The sequence below is a fragment of the Anthonomus grandis genome, chromosome 10 (genome assembly GCF_022605725.1).
Source record: "Anthonomus grandis grandis chromosome 10, icAntGran1.3, whole genome shotgun sequence".
Taxonomy (NCBI): Eukaryota; Metazoa; Arthropoda; class Insecta; order Coleoptera; family Curculionidae; genus Anthonomus; species Anthonomus grandis.
In genome coordinates this window covers 11097549-11114582 of record NC_065555.1, presented here as the reverse complement: position 1 = coordinate 11114582, position 17034 = coordinate 11097549, and the positions used below count along the sequence as shown (strand labels likewise).

The window sequence follows — 17034 nt, the reverse complement described above, 5'->3', positions numbered from 1 at the left end:
CACATCAGAGGAATATTAATATGTTAAGTTGAAAAAACGGTTATCTTCCAGTGCAGATTCTAGGTCTATTTAAACTATAGCCTTAATTCACAACCACCTTACATAATACCAACATTCACCTTATATAAATATAAAATGAAACTTAAATACTTGGACATTATTATATCATATATTACAAATTTTGTAAATATGGCCCATGCAATACAAATAAAAAAGAGTTTTTTAATAGGGCACACATTTTTGTTATCAAATTTTTTATTAATATTGGAAACGTTAGTTCATTAATAGGAAAAGGAAAAAGCAATTTTTCATTTTTATGTTGTTGTATACTTTCTGTAAACTCCTGAATGCAAACACCAAAGATCAATTTTGCCTTCATCTATGCTAGTTTCTATTTGATTTCATTGTAATTTAAATATAGAGAATGTTTTATAAAAGAAAATGATATGTTATACTCGAATATTTCTAGTATTTTTCCTTTGCACCATTGTTTTCAATTAAGTCTTTGCTTTGTTCTTAAAAATACTGAATCTTCCAACTACATATATTCGATTAAGACGTATTTTTTTAGTGAATTTCTTAGGATCTCAATAATATGAGTTTTTCAACATGTTCTGTTTAAGTACGAACTCACACATTTGTGAAAGAAACGAAGAAAATTCAAAAAAAAAAACGATAAGAATCAGATTTTTTACACTCTTAGCGCATCCTTATCATGGCCTTTTCTCAGCATGTTCTATATTCTCAGCATCTGTCTGAAGTAAAAAAGGATAATTCTTAGAATATTTGTATTCAATGTGTTACTATAGCATGTATTATACAAAAAAGTACTATCTAAAATAGTACTAAGTTTTCAATGACTTTTGAAAGATATATTAAAAAAAATAGAATAAAACTAATTTTTGCCTAAAATGTCTAACATATTACATAATAATATAAATTATCTTATTAAATTCTAAGAAATAAACATTTTTAATACTACTGTATTACTGTACAACTTTTTTATTTATTTTTAGTTTGGACCCTGTGCGTTGGCTTTTACTTGCCAAATGATTACATCAGAATCTGAAAGTCTTTTAACGATTTGCTATGAGCTTCAAGAGAATTTCGACTATCGTTCATACGAGTTTCAGGAATTGCAGTCTTTAGGAGACTTTATTGCCAGCAACAGAATTCAATTTACAGCGGCCGGTTTTATGGAGATAAAACGAGAGACCATTTTGACGATTATAGCTACTAGCACCACATATTTTGTAGCGTTAGTTCAAATATATTAGAGCGTATTTTAAAATATATTCTTAAACGTAATTTTATAAAATCTTTTTATTTATAATAAATCCTAATACTGCTTGAACTAAAAAATGATCCTATTCTACGTTGCAAAATTAACTTTTTTCTTTACTACTTTTTTTCTTCATTTTGGCGTCAGCAACTCTTTGAATTGATTCAACCTATAAAATATAATGTTTGATTAATTATAATGCAATAAAATTAAAAATAAAAAACGTTAGAAGCTACCTCTTGGTCATATCGATCCATGCTTGACAAGACTCTGTCTCTAACCTTTTTGTTTGTTGCTTCTATATCTAGACAGCTACAGACTACTTTTTCAGACCATAATTTCCAAGCTTCATTATTTTTCTAAAAAAATATTGTTTTATTTATATTTATAATAATAGCAATTAAAAATCAAAAATTGTTCACAGAAATCTTATCTAGTAGATCTTTAAATAATCGCTAGTGATTCAGGACAATTTAATAAATTTAAACTCGATTCACACCACGGCGTTTCGACCAATATAGAACATCCACAATATTCTATAAATAATTAGTTTGATGGTTTAACTAGGTGTAATGCAACAAATACAGGGTGTTTCAGAACTATGGGATCAAATTTCTAGGGGTTGTTCAGTGCAACAGTAGAATCCATTTGAGTATAGGAACCCATGTCCGGAAATGTGTCACTATGCCACTACGGCCCTAAGACGCGTTTAAATTTAGAAAAAATATTAATTACCTAAATAGGATCTGATGCATTTATTTTTACCTTTTGTATGATACCATCACAACAATTGTTCAAAATGTCTTCCTCCAACCTCAATACACCGATTTAAACGCCGTACATGATTTCGGCGGACTACACTAAAAATTTGATCCTCGTTTTGAATGATTTCAAATGCTGCTGTTATTCGTCCCATTAAGTCTCGCTCTGATTCTACTGGAGTTTCGTAGATTAAAGACTTTACATGTCCCCACAAGAAAAAATCGAGCGACGTTAAATCGGGTGACTTAGGAGGCCAAGAAACTGCTCCACCGCTGGCAATCCAACCGTGCCCAAACCGCTGAGCCAAATACTCGCGTACTTGTACAGCAAAGTGAGCCGGCGTGCACCATCATGCTGAAACCACATTTGCGGTCTAACGTTTAGTGGAACATTTTCAAGAAGTTCTGGGAGAACTTCCTCCAAGAAACGCAGATAAATAGGTCCTGTTAACCGTTCCGGTAGAAGGTATGGCCCAATTAAATAATCATCAACAATGCCTGCCCATACGATGACAGACCAACGATTCTGATGTTTTCTTGGAAAAATTGCATAAGGATTTTCTTCGTCCCAAACATGGCTATTCCTACTATTAAAAATACCGTCTCTTGTGAAAGAGGCTTCATCGGTCCACAAAACATATTGTAAAAAATTAGGTTGTGCAATGATGTGATCCAGAAGCCATCGACAAAATTGAACTCTAGGATGATAATCGGCTGCAGTCATACCTTGAACTTTCTGGAAGTGGTAAGGATGGAGTTGTTGCTCGTGTAGTACCCGCCAGACAGAAGCGTTACTCGTATTCATATTCTTAGCGACGTCACGTGTGCTATTTGATGGTTCATCGGCAACTTGCTGAAGCACCTCTTCTTCAAATTCGACCGTTCTTACGGTTTGAGCAACACCAATATCATGCATCTTGGTCTTAAACATGCCTGTCTCAGCGAGCCGCCGATGAACCGCAATAAACTTTTTGTGTCCAGGATGCTGTCGTTCGGAATAACGTTCATGATACAACCGCGATGCTGCTCGTGCATTGCAGTTTGTTGCTCCGTATGCCAAATGCATATCCGCCAATTCTTGATTGGTAAAGTTTTCCATCAGCAATAAATGTTTAAAAATTGTAAGCTATAAAATTTTTAAACATGACATTGAGAATTGACATTGATAAGCGTTAATTTTAAACAATTGTTGTTATGGTATCATGTACAAAAGATAAAAATAAATGCAGCAGATCCTATTTAGGTAATTAATGTTTTTTGTAAATTTTAACGCGTCTTAGGGCCGTAGTGGCGTAGTGAAGCATTTCCGGACATGGGTTCCTATACTCAAATGGATTCTTCTGTTGCACTGGAAAACCCCTAGAAGTTTGATCCCATAGTTCTGAAACACCCTGTATAATGGCAACATGAGTTCCTCTCTATCTGGCTTCTTATTAATACTTTTTATATCTTTAAGGGCGACCATATAGTTATCGAAACGTCAAATATAATAATTACTTAAACATCTGTGTTATTTATCAACCAGAATCCAACCAGATCTGTTAAACCATATGGTGAAATCACTGTATCAAGAAAAATAATATAATACACATTTTTTTCTGATTGAATGTCTTTTAACTCTATCTTTGCCAAGACATCATGTAAAATCTATATTATTGTGGCGAATTCATAATTAGTTACCTATTTGTTGGCTATTACGTTACTATTTCAATAAATATCAATCATACCCTCAATTATTGAAACGAAGAAGAAAGTAGATTATCCACGTATTTAGAAGAAATATGAACTTCTGGTCTGATATATGGTCTTCAATGATACCTTTCGTTATAATTATTTAATTCAATATAACTCATAATTTTTAATAATTCCTATTCTTATAAATACCATAATTTACTTGAGTGATAATACATTTGTGATACTACCAGGAGCCGAGGTTTTATCTATCGACCTTTGAGCTCGTTTCTTCTTTTAATATATATATAATATTTATTGAAATTGTGAGGTAATTTCCAACAAAATAGATATCAATCACGATATTATGGAAGCCTGAAGAAACAATTAATAAAATATAGTTTAATATTGTATTACTAATATAATATTTACAAACATTTTTATAATTAGCTCATGATGCTTTAAAAATAAATCCCTCAAGTTCCACCTAATGATTTTCAGAAATAAAAACAAAATTAATATAACCAAGGACCATATCGAAATTATTTTGGATTGCACAAGGCTTGATGTTTTTCAGAGTGCTAATAATTTGGGAATCATGGGTAACGGTGGCTTAAGATTCCGTGAGCATTTAAAAAAATCTTTTCAAGGATCGTACTTTTCCCTTACAATTCTTTATAGTTGGCGACACCTCCTTAACCAAAAATTAACGAAAAGTATATGTGAGTCACTTGTTCTTTCTAACTTTAATTTTTCCAATATAGTGTATGGGTTTTTTATTGATTAGGAGAATAAGTCTCTGTATTCAAAGGGTTCAAAATACTTGTGTACGGTTCATATATTATGATCTCAAAAAATACGATCATGTTTCCGAAAAATTGTAAAAACTAATTGGTCTCGTAATTGGTTGAATGCATCTCGTAGGTCTGTTGTACCGTCAATAAATTATTACATAATAAGACTTCACTCAAATACTACTCAAAGAACGTTTGGTGCTTCGAAAGATAAGATAAGATTTAACTAAGTCATTTACCTACAATGCGATACATATAACTCTTTACCTGGTCACCTTGTACAGTTTAGTTTATGCTTTCTGCATTATTCATTGCGTGCAACTCCTATTAATTATTGTGTTATGATTTAGATATAGTCTTTCCTTTTATGTGCATACTATTTTTTTAAGACAATGACTGGTTTTGGATGATTTAGTAGAGTAGCCACTTAAAGCTAGATTACGCCGCACTTACCAGTATATCTTTTATCTTTTGGATATACTTAAAAATCTGTATGCATTTATTTATTCAATAAAAGTCGTCTATTATTATTATTATTACTATTTCTGTTAATATATTCTTAACTTTTATCAAGATTTAAAAATTAACAATTCGGCAAAAGAAGCAGACCTGTCTTGCAAAGACGTGATTCCCCTTATGGAATTTCTCAGAGAAAAGTAACGAGGAAATGAAAAAGATCAATGAAAAATTTATAACTACTCACAACGAAATGGTGTCGTGAGTTCTAGTAATTCCAGTTCGTGAGGAATAAGAATACTGAAAAATTTAAAGACCGTTTAAGACACATCTTGTAGTTTGTTTTTTAATACTTCTTGCCATAATATTAAATAACCGAAGTAAACAATTTAAACACCTTGGAAAACTCTTGAACCTTGGTTATTTATTGTTCAGGCCGTTGAAACATAAAATAAAGAAAACTGTCAATTGCCTGGAATAATTCGAGAAAACCACCGCTTAAAAGAAATATCGTTATTAATTTTTTAATTTTCCAGGCTGTTAAACAAAGAAATAAAAAACGCACTCAACTGCCTGGAAGGTGAAAAATTTGTAAAAACCGTTGTTTCATCTTTCATCCAGACAGTTCAAAAAGAATAAAATGATTACATTAACTGGCTGGTATAAATGAAAAAATATCTGAAATATGTATTCGAAACTAGCTTTAAAAATTATACTCAATGACATAAGTTTTTTCTAGGCAGCTGGAAAAGAAATGGGATACTATCTCAACTGGCTAGAAGACACAGAAAATAATGTTTTTGCATATTGTATTCTTTCAGGCAATTGAAAAATAAATAAATGGTTTTTCTTAATAAAAATTCAACTATACCATAAATTACCGTTAAACTAAAAATTACCCTAAAATTTATACCTTACTAATAAACTAGTAACCTTTTATTGAACCTTTAGAAGATTTCTGCGAACAATCTTGAAGAGCATTATAAATTAAGGAATTTCATTAGCGTTATACCTATAGCTCTTTTTTAATTTTTATTAGCTCATTGATTTTCCAATTATGTGATACAAAATATTGAATTAATTCCTTACTTTTGTCTCCGTCTCCATTTTCTTTAATACATTAACATATTTTTGTTCCTGATTGGTCACCGCTAACTTATATTTTTCAAAGCCACTTTGCATTACTTGTAACTGATTTTCTAACTCCAGTTTTTCATTTTCCAGTTTTGTCGTGCAGTTTTCGCATTCAGTTAAAACCGTTTTAAGGTACTCTCGAAACCTAGAAAAAATAGGAAGTAACCACGATTGATGTTTCAATAAATATTTTTCATATTAAAAAATCCTAAAAGCGATATATGAAAATTGTTTTCTTACTTTTTCTCCTGCTGTTCCAATTCAACTTTCTGAGTTTTGCATACCTCTGTAACTTCTTTGAATGTTTTCTGATACCTTTTTTCAATATCTGCAATTCGCTTTTGATACTCAAGTTGCAAGTCGTCACGAATTTTTAATTCGGTTTTTACAATTTCTTCTTCAAGTTGATTCTTAAATTCTATAAAAAAAAAATTTTTTGTTCACATGAGGAAGTCACATAAGAATTGTTTTTGTAGTTAATTACCATTTTCCATTTCCGCATTTTTTGAGCTCTTTAAGTTGTTAATATGGTTTTTCCTATCTTTAAGTTCTTCAGCTAATTTAGAATTTTCTTGGGTAAGTTTTTCAATTTCCTGCTTTAATGCTTCTAATCGTGTTAAGGTTTCACTTTGTTCCTGTTCTAGATTCTTCATTGTTTTAAGTAGGATATTATATTCCTTGTCCTTATTTTGGAGTCTCATGGTTAACTCTTGAATATCTTTTTGAAACCCAATGCTCGCAACTAAAATATATAAGAAGAAACGTGAGTAAAAAATAGACAGAGAATTTAAATAAACAACTAAAGTTTAAATTTTGCCATTAAAAAAAAGCATTATAAAAAATGCTTATTACTAGTTTTACCTTTTTCAATTTTGCAGTCTCCATCACCCCTTTCTGTCCTTTCCGTTTTCCTTAACTCATTGAGTTGATCTTCTTGAGTTCTCAAAATATTATTTAAGTTCTCAATTTCCTTTTCTAATCTTTTCCTTTCAGTTTCAGATTTCTGCAATTGAGCAGCGCACTCCTTCAGCTCAACATTGATGCTACATTTTTCACCCTCTGATATGGTTAAAGAATTTTTAAGATCTTGCAAGTTTTCTTCTAACTCTGTCAGTTTCTGTTGGGATTTGTGTAATTTTGCGATAGCTTCTTTATATTGAGATTTCAAGGCTTCATCAGAATCTAAAAATGGTGTTACAGCAGTTTTTGATATATAAAGATTCAAAAGTTTGGCATCGCCGTAAATTTCCGATATTTTTTTGTCGGCAAAAATTGATTGATTAGGGTATAGGGTTATCATTAGGGTGGACAGTTTTTAAGTTGATACCCTGTATGGTACCAATAGCCTATATGAAAATATGGCTCCTAAATATCATAATTTATATTTTGATCTAAAGAAAATAACAGAGATTCCAGAATTAGATACGTTTTATAGAGCATCATTACATTTTTTTATTAAATAATAAAACATTTTTTTTATTTAATAGTTGTCTTTAAATTCTTAAATTTATTCTTCCAGTAATTTCTCTTTGTATAAGATTCATAAAAAGTGTGTAGTAACACTTTAATAAATCGTAATAAATGTTTTTCTAGAAAACTGCTCACAATTTTTAAAACATTTATTAAACTAAGAAGGACTTTAAATACATTCCTTAAAACAAATGTTCCTCGATAATTTTGGCGTTTGATTAAAGCATGCTCAAATTCAAAATGTATGTAATTCCTCGTTATGTGTATAGATGAATACCAAATATTACTAACCTTTATAATCTACCTCCAGTAACATTTTTTTCCAGCACTGTACCTGCTCCTCTATAATGCCCTTCTCCAAGTTTTCAGAGTTTAATTTTACTAAAAGTGCATCAAATTGTTCTGTGATCTCTCTTACTGCTTCTGGGAGCTCTTTACGGCTATTTTTAATATTACTTTTTTCCAAATGCTCCATAACGCTTTTTAATTGATTTTTTAACGTTTGGTATTCAGATTTAATTTGGCTAGTCTCTGGATCTAAACAAGTGCTTTTTTGTTTATTGCTGTTTAAGTCTTCTAGTTCGCTTCTTAGTGATAATATCTAAAAAATGTTAGTAATATTTAAAATTGTTAACTCCGTTAGTCAAGTAGACCTCAGAATATTTTTAACCTACTTCATCTTCCTGTTCTTTCATTTTCTCAAAGATCTCCCTATTTTGATCTCGTTCTCTCCTCAGCTTATCACTGAGAGTCTTTAGGTTCTTTCTATATTTTTCTATGTCGTCTGACGTTTCAGTTTTTTTATTTTTATCTTCATTTTCTAGTTTTTGAAGCAAGCTCAAGCGACGCTGTTCAGATTCCTAGAACATAAAGTAAGCTGAGTTAAGTAACTTACTTGTTTCATATTTATTAAGTTTCAAACCTCCAATTTTTTATTTAACATTTTCTGAGTATATTCAGCTTTTTCCAGCTCCCTTTGCATACTCTCTAATTGAGGCATATTGTATTTTGCAGAAATATTTTGAATATCATTCCGAGTTTGCAAAAGCATTTCTTCAATTTTTTCCTTGAGATCCTTATTATTAGAATTTAGGATAAGAATTTGCTGATTTTTATCTTCTATTGTTCGCCTATAGTTCTGAAGCTCATTTTGCATTACTAACAGATCCTTGGTATGTACTTGGTTATCTAAAAATTAGTTTATATATCAACTAGTAATAACATTATACAACAATACTTATTGTATATTGATATTACAAACCACAATAACATAAACACACTTACTGCACTTTTGAAAGTCCTTTTTATAAATATCCGTTTTAAGCTGTCTATATTCAATAAGCTCTTTCATGTCAGATTCATAGTGCCTAAAATATAATAATATTTAGTATCCCAGTTTTCGGTTGACTATCTGCTTACTTAAGTTTTGCTGTTAAACTGTCTAACTCTACTGATTTATCAACAAGCATTTTTTTTAGCTTCTCATTTGGACTGCCTATGAAACCATCAGTCTTTAAATTTTGTTCTAGCTCCCTTAATCTTCCTAGAAAAATATAAATTTGGACGGTATTATCAGCTTGTTTATGTGTCAAAAAAAAAGGAAAATTATAAATGTGGTGAAACAACTGTTGGGATTTCAGATATTATAGAATATTTTCTAAATATCTCTACGTAAAATTATATATACTGGTGGCCAAAAGTAGATTGACAAATTCCATTTTTATGGATATATTTTATCTGAAGCAAAAGTTTCCGGTTGAGCTTATTAGTGTTCAGGAATGTAAACAACATAGTATGAAGAAACAAATTCCATAGATTTTTCTTGCTTGCATTTTTTCTCAATATTTTTTTTATCAAATTCCAATAATTTTGTTTGACTGCTAGGTGGCCAAAATTGGATTGACAAACAACATACTTATTCAGTCTCTGAGTTTTATGCGTTGGTTTCTGTTGATTTGACTTTCCTTACTATTAGTTTTGAAAAATATTCACAATGCCGCGTGGTATAACTTTATCGATCGATATTAAGATGCGAATAATCGACGATTACCGGGAAGGGGTTAAAAAGGGCGGATATTGCTCGAAAATTTTATTTTTTGAGGGCAACAGTAAGTCAAATAATAAAAAATTTTAATCTCCGTGGAAGTGTTGTTCCTCTAAAAAAAACTGGCCGGCCAAAGAAGACCACTAGTCGTGTTGACAAATTAATTTTGAAAAAAGCAAAACTTGACCCATTCGCAACTTCAAAAGAAATCAAGCTGCATTTGGAAGAAGAAGGTGTGGGTTCAGTTAGTTGTCGTACCATTAGAATGAGACTTCAATATAGTGATTTTAAAACAAGACGCCGTGCAAAGAACCACTGCTAAGTTTAAAAAACGTACGGGCGCGATTAAACTTTGCTCGAGAACATAGTCACTGGACAGTCTCCGATTGAAAAAAGGTTATTTTTAGTGATGAATCAAAGTTCAATTTGATTAATTCGGATGGCAAAAGATATGTTAGGCGTCCTGTGAACCAAAGGTATGATCCCAAATATACGGTGTCCACAATCAAGCATGGAGGTGGTTCCGTGATGGCGTGGGGTGTTTTTCGGGCTATGGGATGGGTTTACTACACTTGATAGAAGGCACAATGGATCGTTTCATGTATAAAGACATACTGTTATGGTACCTTACGCTGATGAAGTTATGCCACTCAACCACTACTTTCAACATGATAACGATCCGAAACACGCATCCAAGGTCGTTAAGCAATGGTTGACCCAAGAAAAAATTAGTGTTATCAAATGGCCGTCACAGTCACCGGACCTAAATCCGATCGAGAACATTTGGGATTACATTGATCGTCACATCCGATGTAAAAATTTCAAAAATAAAGAAGATCTTTTTGAAGCTTTAAAGGCATGCTGGATATCCATTGACACGTCCTATATTGACAATTTAATTAGGTCAATGCCCAAAAGGTTGGTGGAAGTGATAAGAAATAGAGGTTATGCAACGCATTATTGAATAAAACCCTTTACATTTTCTATACTTATTTTTATTTTAGTAAGCTTTGAATTTGTCAATTTAATTTTGGCCACTTGAAAATTGTTTGGTTTTTTAATTTTTTCTTTATAAAATTGGGTATTACGAATAAATAGTTTAAATATAATTAAACATTACAAATAGACTGCTTTGTTTTTTAATCAGGTACTGTCCCACCTAATTTATCTTTTCCGAAACCGTGATATAAACAAATTTGAAAAATAAGAAGTTGTCAATCTACTTTTGGCCACCAGTGTATCTTATATACCTTATTTTAGAAGCCAACCATACTGTTTGTTTTATTTACCTTTAAAATGATCATTTTCTTTTTTCAAAACTTCTATGACACCTATCAAGTCCCTACATTGTTGTTGTGCATCATCCATGGATCTTAAGAGTAACTGATTATCTTGCTCTAAAGAAAGTTTTTCCAATGACAATCTTTCAATGTCATCTTTTAACAAACTATTTTCGGATTTCTAAAATAAAAAATTTACACAAAACTAATAAAACATATTAAAATAATTACTAATAGTTCATATTGTTTTGTCCTCTCGTCCAGAATCTGTTCAAGCTTCTCAATTTTCACTTGTAAAGACTGTCGTAGTTCTTCTGAATTGTATTTTGCATTCAAGTTAAATGGACCGTTTTGAGAATGCAATTTTAAGTTTAACTGGTCAATTTCAGATTTGTGGGCCATTAATTCTATTTCCAACTAAAATTACTAGATTTTAATTTCATGTTAAATACCAACTGTTACTAAAAATTTAACTTACATTTTTTAAATGGGCTTCTAATTGTGCAATGTTTGCATTTTTTTCTGCCAAATTTTTGTTTAGATTGTTTATCACATCAACTTTCTCAGCTTAAAAAAGTGAAAAAGTTTAAGAAGTAGCTGCCAAAAAAATAAATTAGTAATTATAGTTTTGAGATACATTTTTGACTACCTCAGAAGTCGCGAGAGTAACTTAAGACCCTTATCTTTTTTTGATATTGTGAATTTGCTATCAGATTGTAAAAAATAATTTTTAAATAACTAGAATAACATAAATAGCTGATGTCAAAGAACGAATGACGAATATGATGAAAGGCTCTCCCTTTATTAAATTAAATAATAAACATAAAAAAAAAGTTAAATAAATTTTTTACATCTTTTCAATTGAAAAAAGAAAAATATTATTAGAGAAATAATTTAGTTAGTAAGAAATTAAAAGCTTTATTAAGCAATATTATACAGTATGACTTTAATAATTAAAAAAGAAAAAGGAACATACCAAGTAACACTTCAGAGTTCTTCAAGCTGATTTTAAATCGTGAAAGTTCGGATTCAAGCAACAGATTTTGTCTCTTTTGTGTCTCTAGTTCCTTTGACGTATCAGTCCTGTATTTTTCAAATTCTTCTCTTACATCTTGTAGCTCTCTACATCTAAAATAGTTTAATTTAGATATAATTTAGAAATAATAATATCCGTTACTATGCCGATATTATACATAAAAATGATTACAGATCATATTAATTTTGGTTTCATTTCAGACATAATATGAACACATTTCATATTATAACTGGTCAATGTTGTGGGTATTACAAAACTTACATTTCATTTCAACCTGATGCATGTTCATGAAAATATAGATCTCTCTAATATTCCTATAATTCATAATCCTATAACAAGATTTGTCCGATTTTAACCTAATAAGAACATTTGCAAAATAATCTAAAACTATGTTAAAAAATGTTAAACAATGCTTGATTTCTTTTGTCATAGTCAATTCATGCAAAGCAAAAATTAAGTCACAATATCAGTTTCACCAAGAGTGAGTTTCAATCTTTAAATTATTGAAAAATGGTGGCAGGTATACCACCTGGTACAATTTATTTATTTATCAATGGCAAACCATTTTACAACAAAACTTATTAACTAGGTAGTTACTCGCTAAGAACTAACACCGATTCGCATAAATTGGAGCTAAAATAAGAAAAAAATGTCTATTAATTTATTCAAGGTGATAATTGCAAAACTTACTTTAAATTACACTGACTGATGGATTGGAAGATTATACTTATTAAAGTCTCTTTGAATTCTATTAATTAGACTATACATGCCATATGATGAAAAATAGATTTAACTCAACTTTTACTCTTGAAATGTATGGTGAAAATATTGGTTAATACTGGCTAAATTGTTGGATGGATTCCGGAAGATGTTTTCCATGAATTTTTTCCCAAAAGATAGATACGGTTAATTAAACCTTTAAAAATAAAAAAAAAGACATATTATACATCAATCTATGATTGCCAAGAGAATTAAAATTAAGGAGAGCAATCATATAGTTATGATCTGTATGATAATTACGCAGAGAAACCTTAAGTTTAAATGATCAAAATTATTTCTGAATATTTTCAATATATCATAAAACAGTAGCCAGGCTTGGGATGCATATATAAACTGGACATATGAGAAATACAGCACCTTAAAAACATTGTATACAAAATCAGAACTAAATCTAGTAATAAAACCTAAGTTTCTATATGCATGTTACAATCTATAACATGCATAAAGATAAAAGTCATTTCTATATATATAAAAAAACAAAAGATGGATGTGTGCCATGGTAGAAGTCCCAAACTATTACACCACACCCATATCAAAATGCAACAATTTATTTATTATTATTTGGTTATGTTGGTAAACTGCTATAAGAAGGTATATTTATTTTTTCTCTCTATCAATGAGCACAAAGCAAAACACCAAAGGTCCAGTAGTATATTTTTAATTTTGATTAGATGTGACTCAATTTACCTAACTTAAATCCAATTCAACTAATTACTTTTAGGAACAAATATATCCATATTGAGAAAAAATGAATTTCTTTATCATGAAAGGCACAACCACACTGCTAATCAATATACGATACCTTTTTAGTACAAAGGTGTTTTTCTAAAGTTTAACTAATGATCACATTAGCAGTTTACTTTCATTTCAAATTTATTAGTTATGCTCATTATGGTTTTTCAATATAAATGCCAACTGTTTTTTCTCTTTGTGTCTTTGGTTTATATTTGAGGTAACAAAATGCTAAAAATTTGTCATAAAAAGATTTCTATTTGAGATAAGCCAAATAAATATTTGGCAGCTAATACATTTCAGAGAAGATGTGAAACAATTTTTTTTAGATTAAGAACATTTTGGCGGTTACATAAAAAATAGTTTTTTAAAAAGAGTGTGAAAAACTACAACTAGATTTAAATAAAAACTTTTTAAATATTGTAGGTGTAATTAATAATTATGATTGCATATTTTGTGCAATTTTTTGGCATAAACCTTTATTTATCAGGAACTTGTGTCACTGATCAACATGAAATTTTAATCAACAGATATAATATACAATGCAACTCTACAAATAGATATATCATGTATGTCAGGAATTATATGGTGTGCCAATAGATTGTAAATTTTTCACTAAAAATTAATTTATGGCTTCTAGCAGTTAAAATTAAAAACATCTGCTATATAGTTTGCAATCATTATCATTCACCAAGAGCTTCAATATCTAACTTTTTGGAGGTCATAGAACCTACATTTGAAGAACTGAAAATATTAGTAATAATACTTGGGTATTTCATTCAATGTCCATCTTATGGTAGATTTTGTATATATTAGGTAAAATATTAGTTTGTTTGACTTTCTTCAATTACTCACAGAGTATACTAGGATCACCCAAACTACTAATACTTTAATAGATTTCATAGTAACAAATGAAAAGGTAGTCCAGCATTCTGTCTGATTCCATAGAACTTGAGCAAGGAGATCCTTAGGAATGGTTTAAAACTAAACATATATAAAACAAAATTTATAATATTCTCTTCAAAACATATTCTTCATTAAATCAAGATAAAAAATTGCCCTGAATCAAAATGTTATTGTGATATTGAATGTTTCAAGGATTTAGGAGTGATGCCAGATCCTAAGTTGAATCTGTCTTTGCACTGTGAATATGGAAAACAAAAAAAGAGTTAAAACAACTGGCTTTTTATTCAGGTTAAATAATAAAGTTCCATTATTTACAAGACTAATCTACAAATCAACAATTGCCCTTCATTTTGACTAGTATGGAACTTTACTTAATTTTCTAAATATACATGTCAAATACTGCAAAAATTGCAAAACTATTGAACAAGAGCCATACTACTTTGTAACAGGAGAATGATGCTGATGCTGAAATCAGAAGTTCAAAACCCACTTTTAAAAATTCCCAAAAAACATATTTAGGATTGCTGGACAGGGTTGAACTTCTACAGCTGTTTGTACCGATTTTTTCTTATGTGATCATTAACAAACAGACCCTGAAAATTTAAGGGTCTTTTAATTATTAGCACTGATACCATCACTGTACCAAATTTTTACTAAGGGTCTTTTATCAGCCTATTATTTCCGGTACAACAGGATCTCATCGCATTTTATTTAGGAAAGTTAATGTTTAGTTAATTTATTATTTGTCATTATCATTATTTGTCATCATTCATTATAACTTCGTTTTGGCTTACCATGACTGATGAAAATAATAGGAAAATGTCTGTACATTTTATTATGAGGAAACAGAATCTACTGTTTTCCATCAATTAATTCCATTTATTTTAAGAGTTTTTTTGTGTCCATTTTTAAGTGCATTTGCAGGTTAGTAAAAGAGGCAGACTATACATGGTTATCCAAATTAAACATCCAGCATTGATAACTTTGTTACTAGTGAAAATACAAAGTTAGCAAAGGAATTTTTAACTCTGGTAAAAATTTATATGTATTTAAGAGTTTTTTAGTAAAATAACATTTTTTTAAATGGAAACTCCTGTATATTTTATTTTATTCAGTTTTTAAGTACTACTTTTATTGATCAGTGGATAGGAACATCTGGCCATGTCCAGTCGCCTCCCAGATAGCCAGATCTAACCCCACTTGATTACTTCTTGACGAGTTATTTAAAGAACCAAATTTTAAAGACTCCAGTTAGGGAAAAGATAACCCAAATAGATGTTAAGATTATAGTTGATGTTAAAAATAAAGTTTAATATAAAAGAATTCTTACTATAATGAATGTACAGCAAAGAACCACATATAATATGCTCTGCTCTATTTTTGAATGAAAAAATTATTTGTTGCCTTTTTATTTGATAAATGAAGTTACATATGCACATAATATTCATAGACACCAAACAAGATTGAGCAGTTATAAGAATAATTTTTACTTTCCAAAATACACAGTGATGATGTGTTTAGTGTCGGCTTTGAATTGTTTAATATCACTCCTAGGCATTTAAAAGTCTAGTTCTTTAAAATCTTTCAAATCTCCATGTGCAATGTATTTGTAAGACTTTAGCATTATTTGTAACTACATTGTAATATTTAGCTTAGGTTTTTAATAGTGTTTGATATATAAAACTCTTAAAAGTATAAAAAAGTCAAAGTATAGTTATAAACATTTAATCCTAATCTTACCTTATTTCGAACAGTGCCTTAAGTTGATCATTGGGTTGAAAATGGTCCTTATATAGAGAAGATGCCAAATTATCATTACTGATTAATGACAAATTTGGAGACGAATTTATAGTGCTATCCTCGTATTTAAAGTCATCTAGATTTGCTTGCAGCAAATTTTGAAGCTAAAATTAGTTTAAGTTCTAGCAGTTACTAGGCTGAAAAACTTTTTGTGTACATTGTAGTTACCTCCTCTTTTCTGCGCAACTGATCTTCCAGGTCTTCCTCTTCCTCCACGTTTTTCGAGTTGCTCAACTGAATGTCAGCCCCTTGAAATAAACTTATTCCCGGAGTATCCATTGCAACTTCTTATTTAATCGTTATAGTAATAAATCTCCTAACATAAAACATAAATTCAAATTTGTAAATATTTTGATATTTTACCGGTTTGGCTTATTTGTTACTTGTCAATGTCAACTTCAAATTTTTAGCCCGCTTCAGACGGACGATGGTTGTTATCCAAATGGTTAAATAAGTGAGGAAAGATGAACATTCGGATCCCTGGTTTTGTTGTTACCTCTAAGACCACACAAATAATAATAACCCATTTTTTAAAATTATTGTTTCAATTTTTTTTGGTTGTTTTGTAGGAAATAAATGTAATTGATTTCAAAACGACCGTTTTTATCCTTTTTTTTTAATTTGGAAGTTAAAAAACAATGCTGATCATAAACAACGATACCATATGGTATCCACCGGGTTAAAAACTATTTTATTGCAAAAAAGTTTAAACTGTTTAATACGAATAAAATATGCCAAAAATAAATTTATTTAGTGTGAAATCACGAGACAGCTTTGCCACTAACTAATACTAGATGAAAACTTTTAGTTTTAATCTGCTCCCGAGGATGCCTAACATCGTTAGCGAAACAGGTGTCGAGAGAAAAATTAAGGAGTTTTGGTTAGTTT

General features: G+C 30.1%; 1 protein-coding gene across 1 annotated transcript; it reads right to left on the bottom strand.

The window, feature by feature from the left end:
- Nucleotides 1–1305: 1305 nt before the first annotated feature.
- Nucleotides 1306–16537, bottom strand: LOC126741440 (myosin-11-like). The gene is made up of 17 exons (XM_050447845.1): nucleotides 16315–16537; nucleotides 16087–16250; nucleotides 11869–12020; nucleotides 11371–11459; nucleotides 11124–11309; nucleotides 10902–11073; nucleotides 8988–9111; nucleotides 8853–8935; nucleotides 8491–8756; nucleotides 8243–8428; nucleotides 7860–8169; nucleotides 6960–7280; nucleotides 6583–6840; nucleotides 6339–6516; nucleotides 6054–6243; nucleotides 1519–1641; nucleotides 1306–1451 (listed from the first exon to the last, which is right to left on the bottom strand). Exons 1-17 carry the CDS (start codon nucleotides 16423–16425, stop codon nucleotides 1386–1388), a joined length of 2979 nt encoding a protein of 992 aa, XP_050303802.1. The 5' UTR covers nucleotides 16426–16537; the 3' UTR covers nucleotides 1306–1385.
- Between the last annotated feature and the right edge of the window lie 497 nt (nucleotides 16538–17034).

Excerpts from the sequence above, each read along its gene's own strand:
- LOC126741440 (XM_050447845.1), bottom strand. The coding sequence starts at position 16,425 with ATGGATACTCCGGGAATAAGTTTATTTCAAGGGGCTGACATTCAGTTG. Across the intron at positions 9,112-10,901 it reads AGAAAATGATCATTTTAAAG|GAAGATTAAGGGAGCTAGAA; the intron begins GTAAATAAAACA and ends ATATTTTTCTAG. Across the intron at positions 8,170-8,242 it reads TGAAAGAACAGGAAGATGAA|ATATTATCACTAAGAAGCGA; the intron begins GTAGGTTAAAAA and ends AACATTTTTTAG.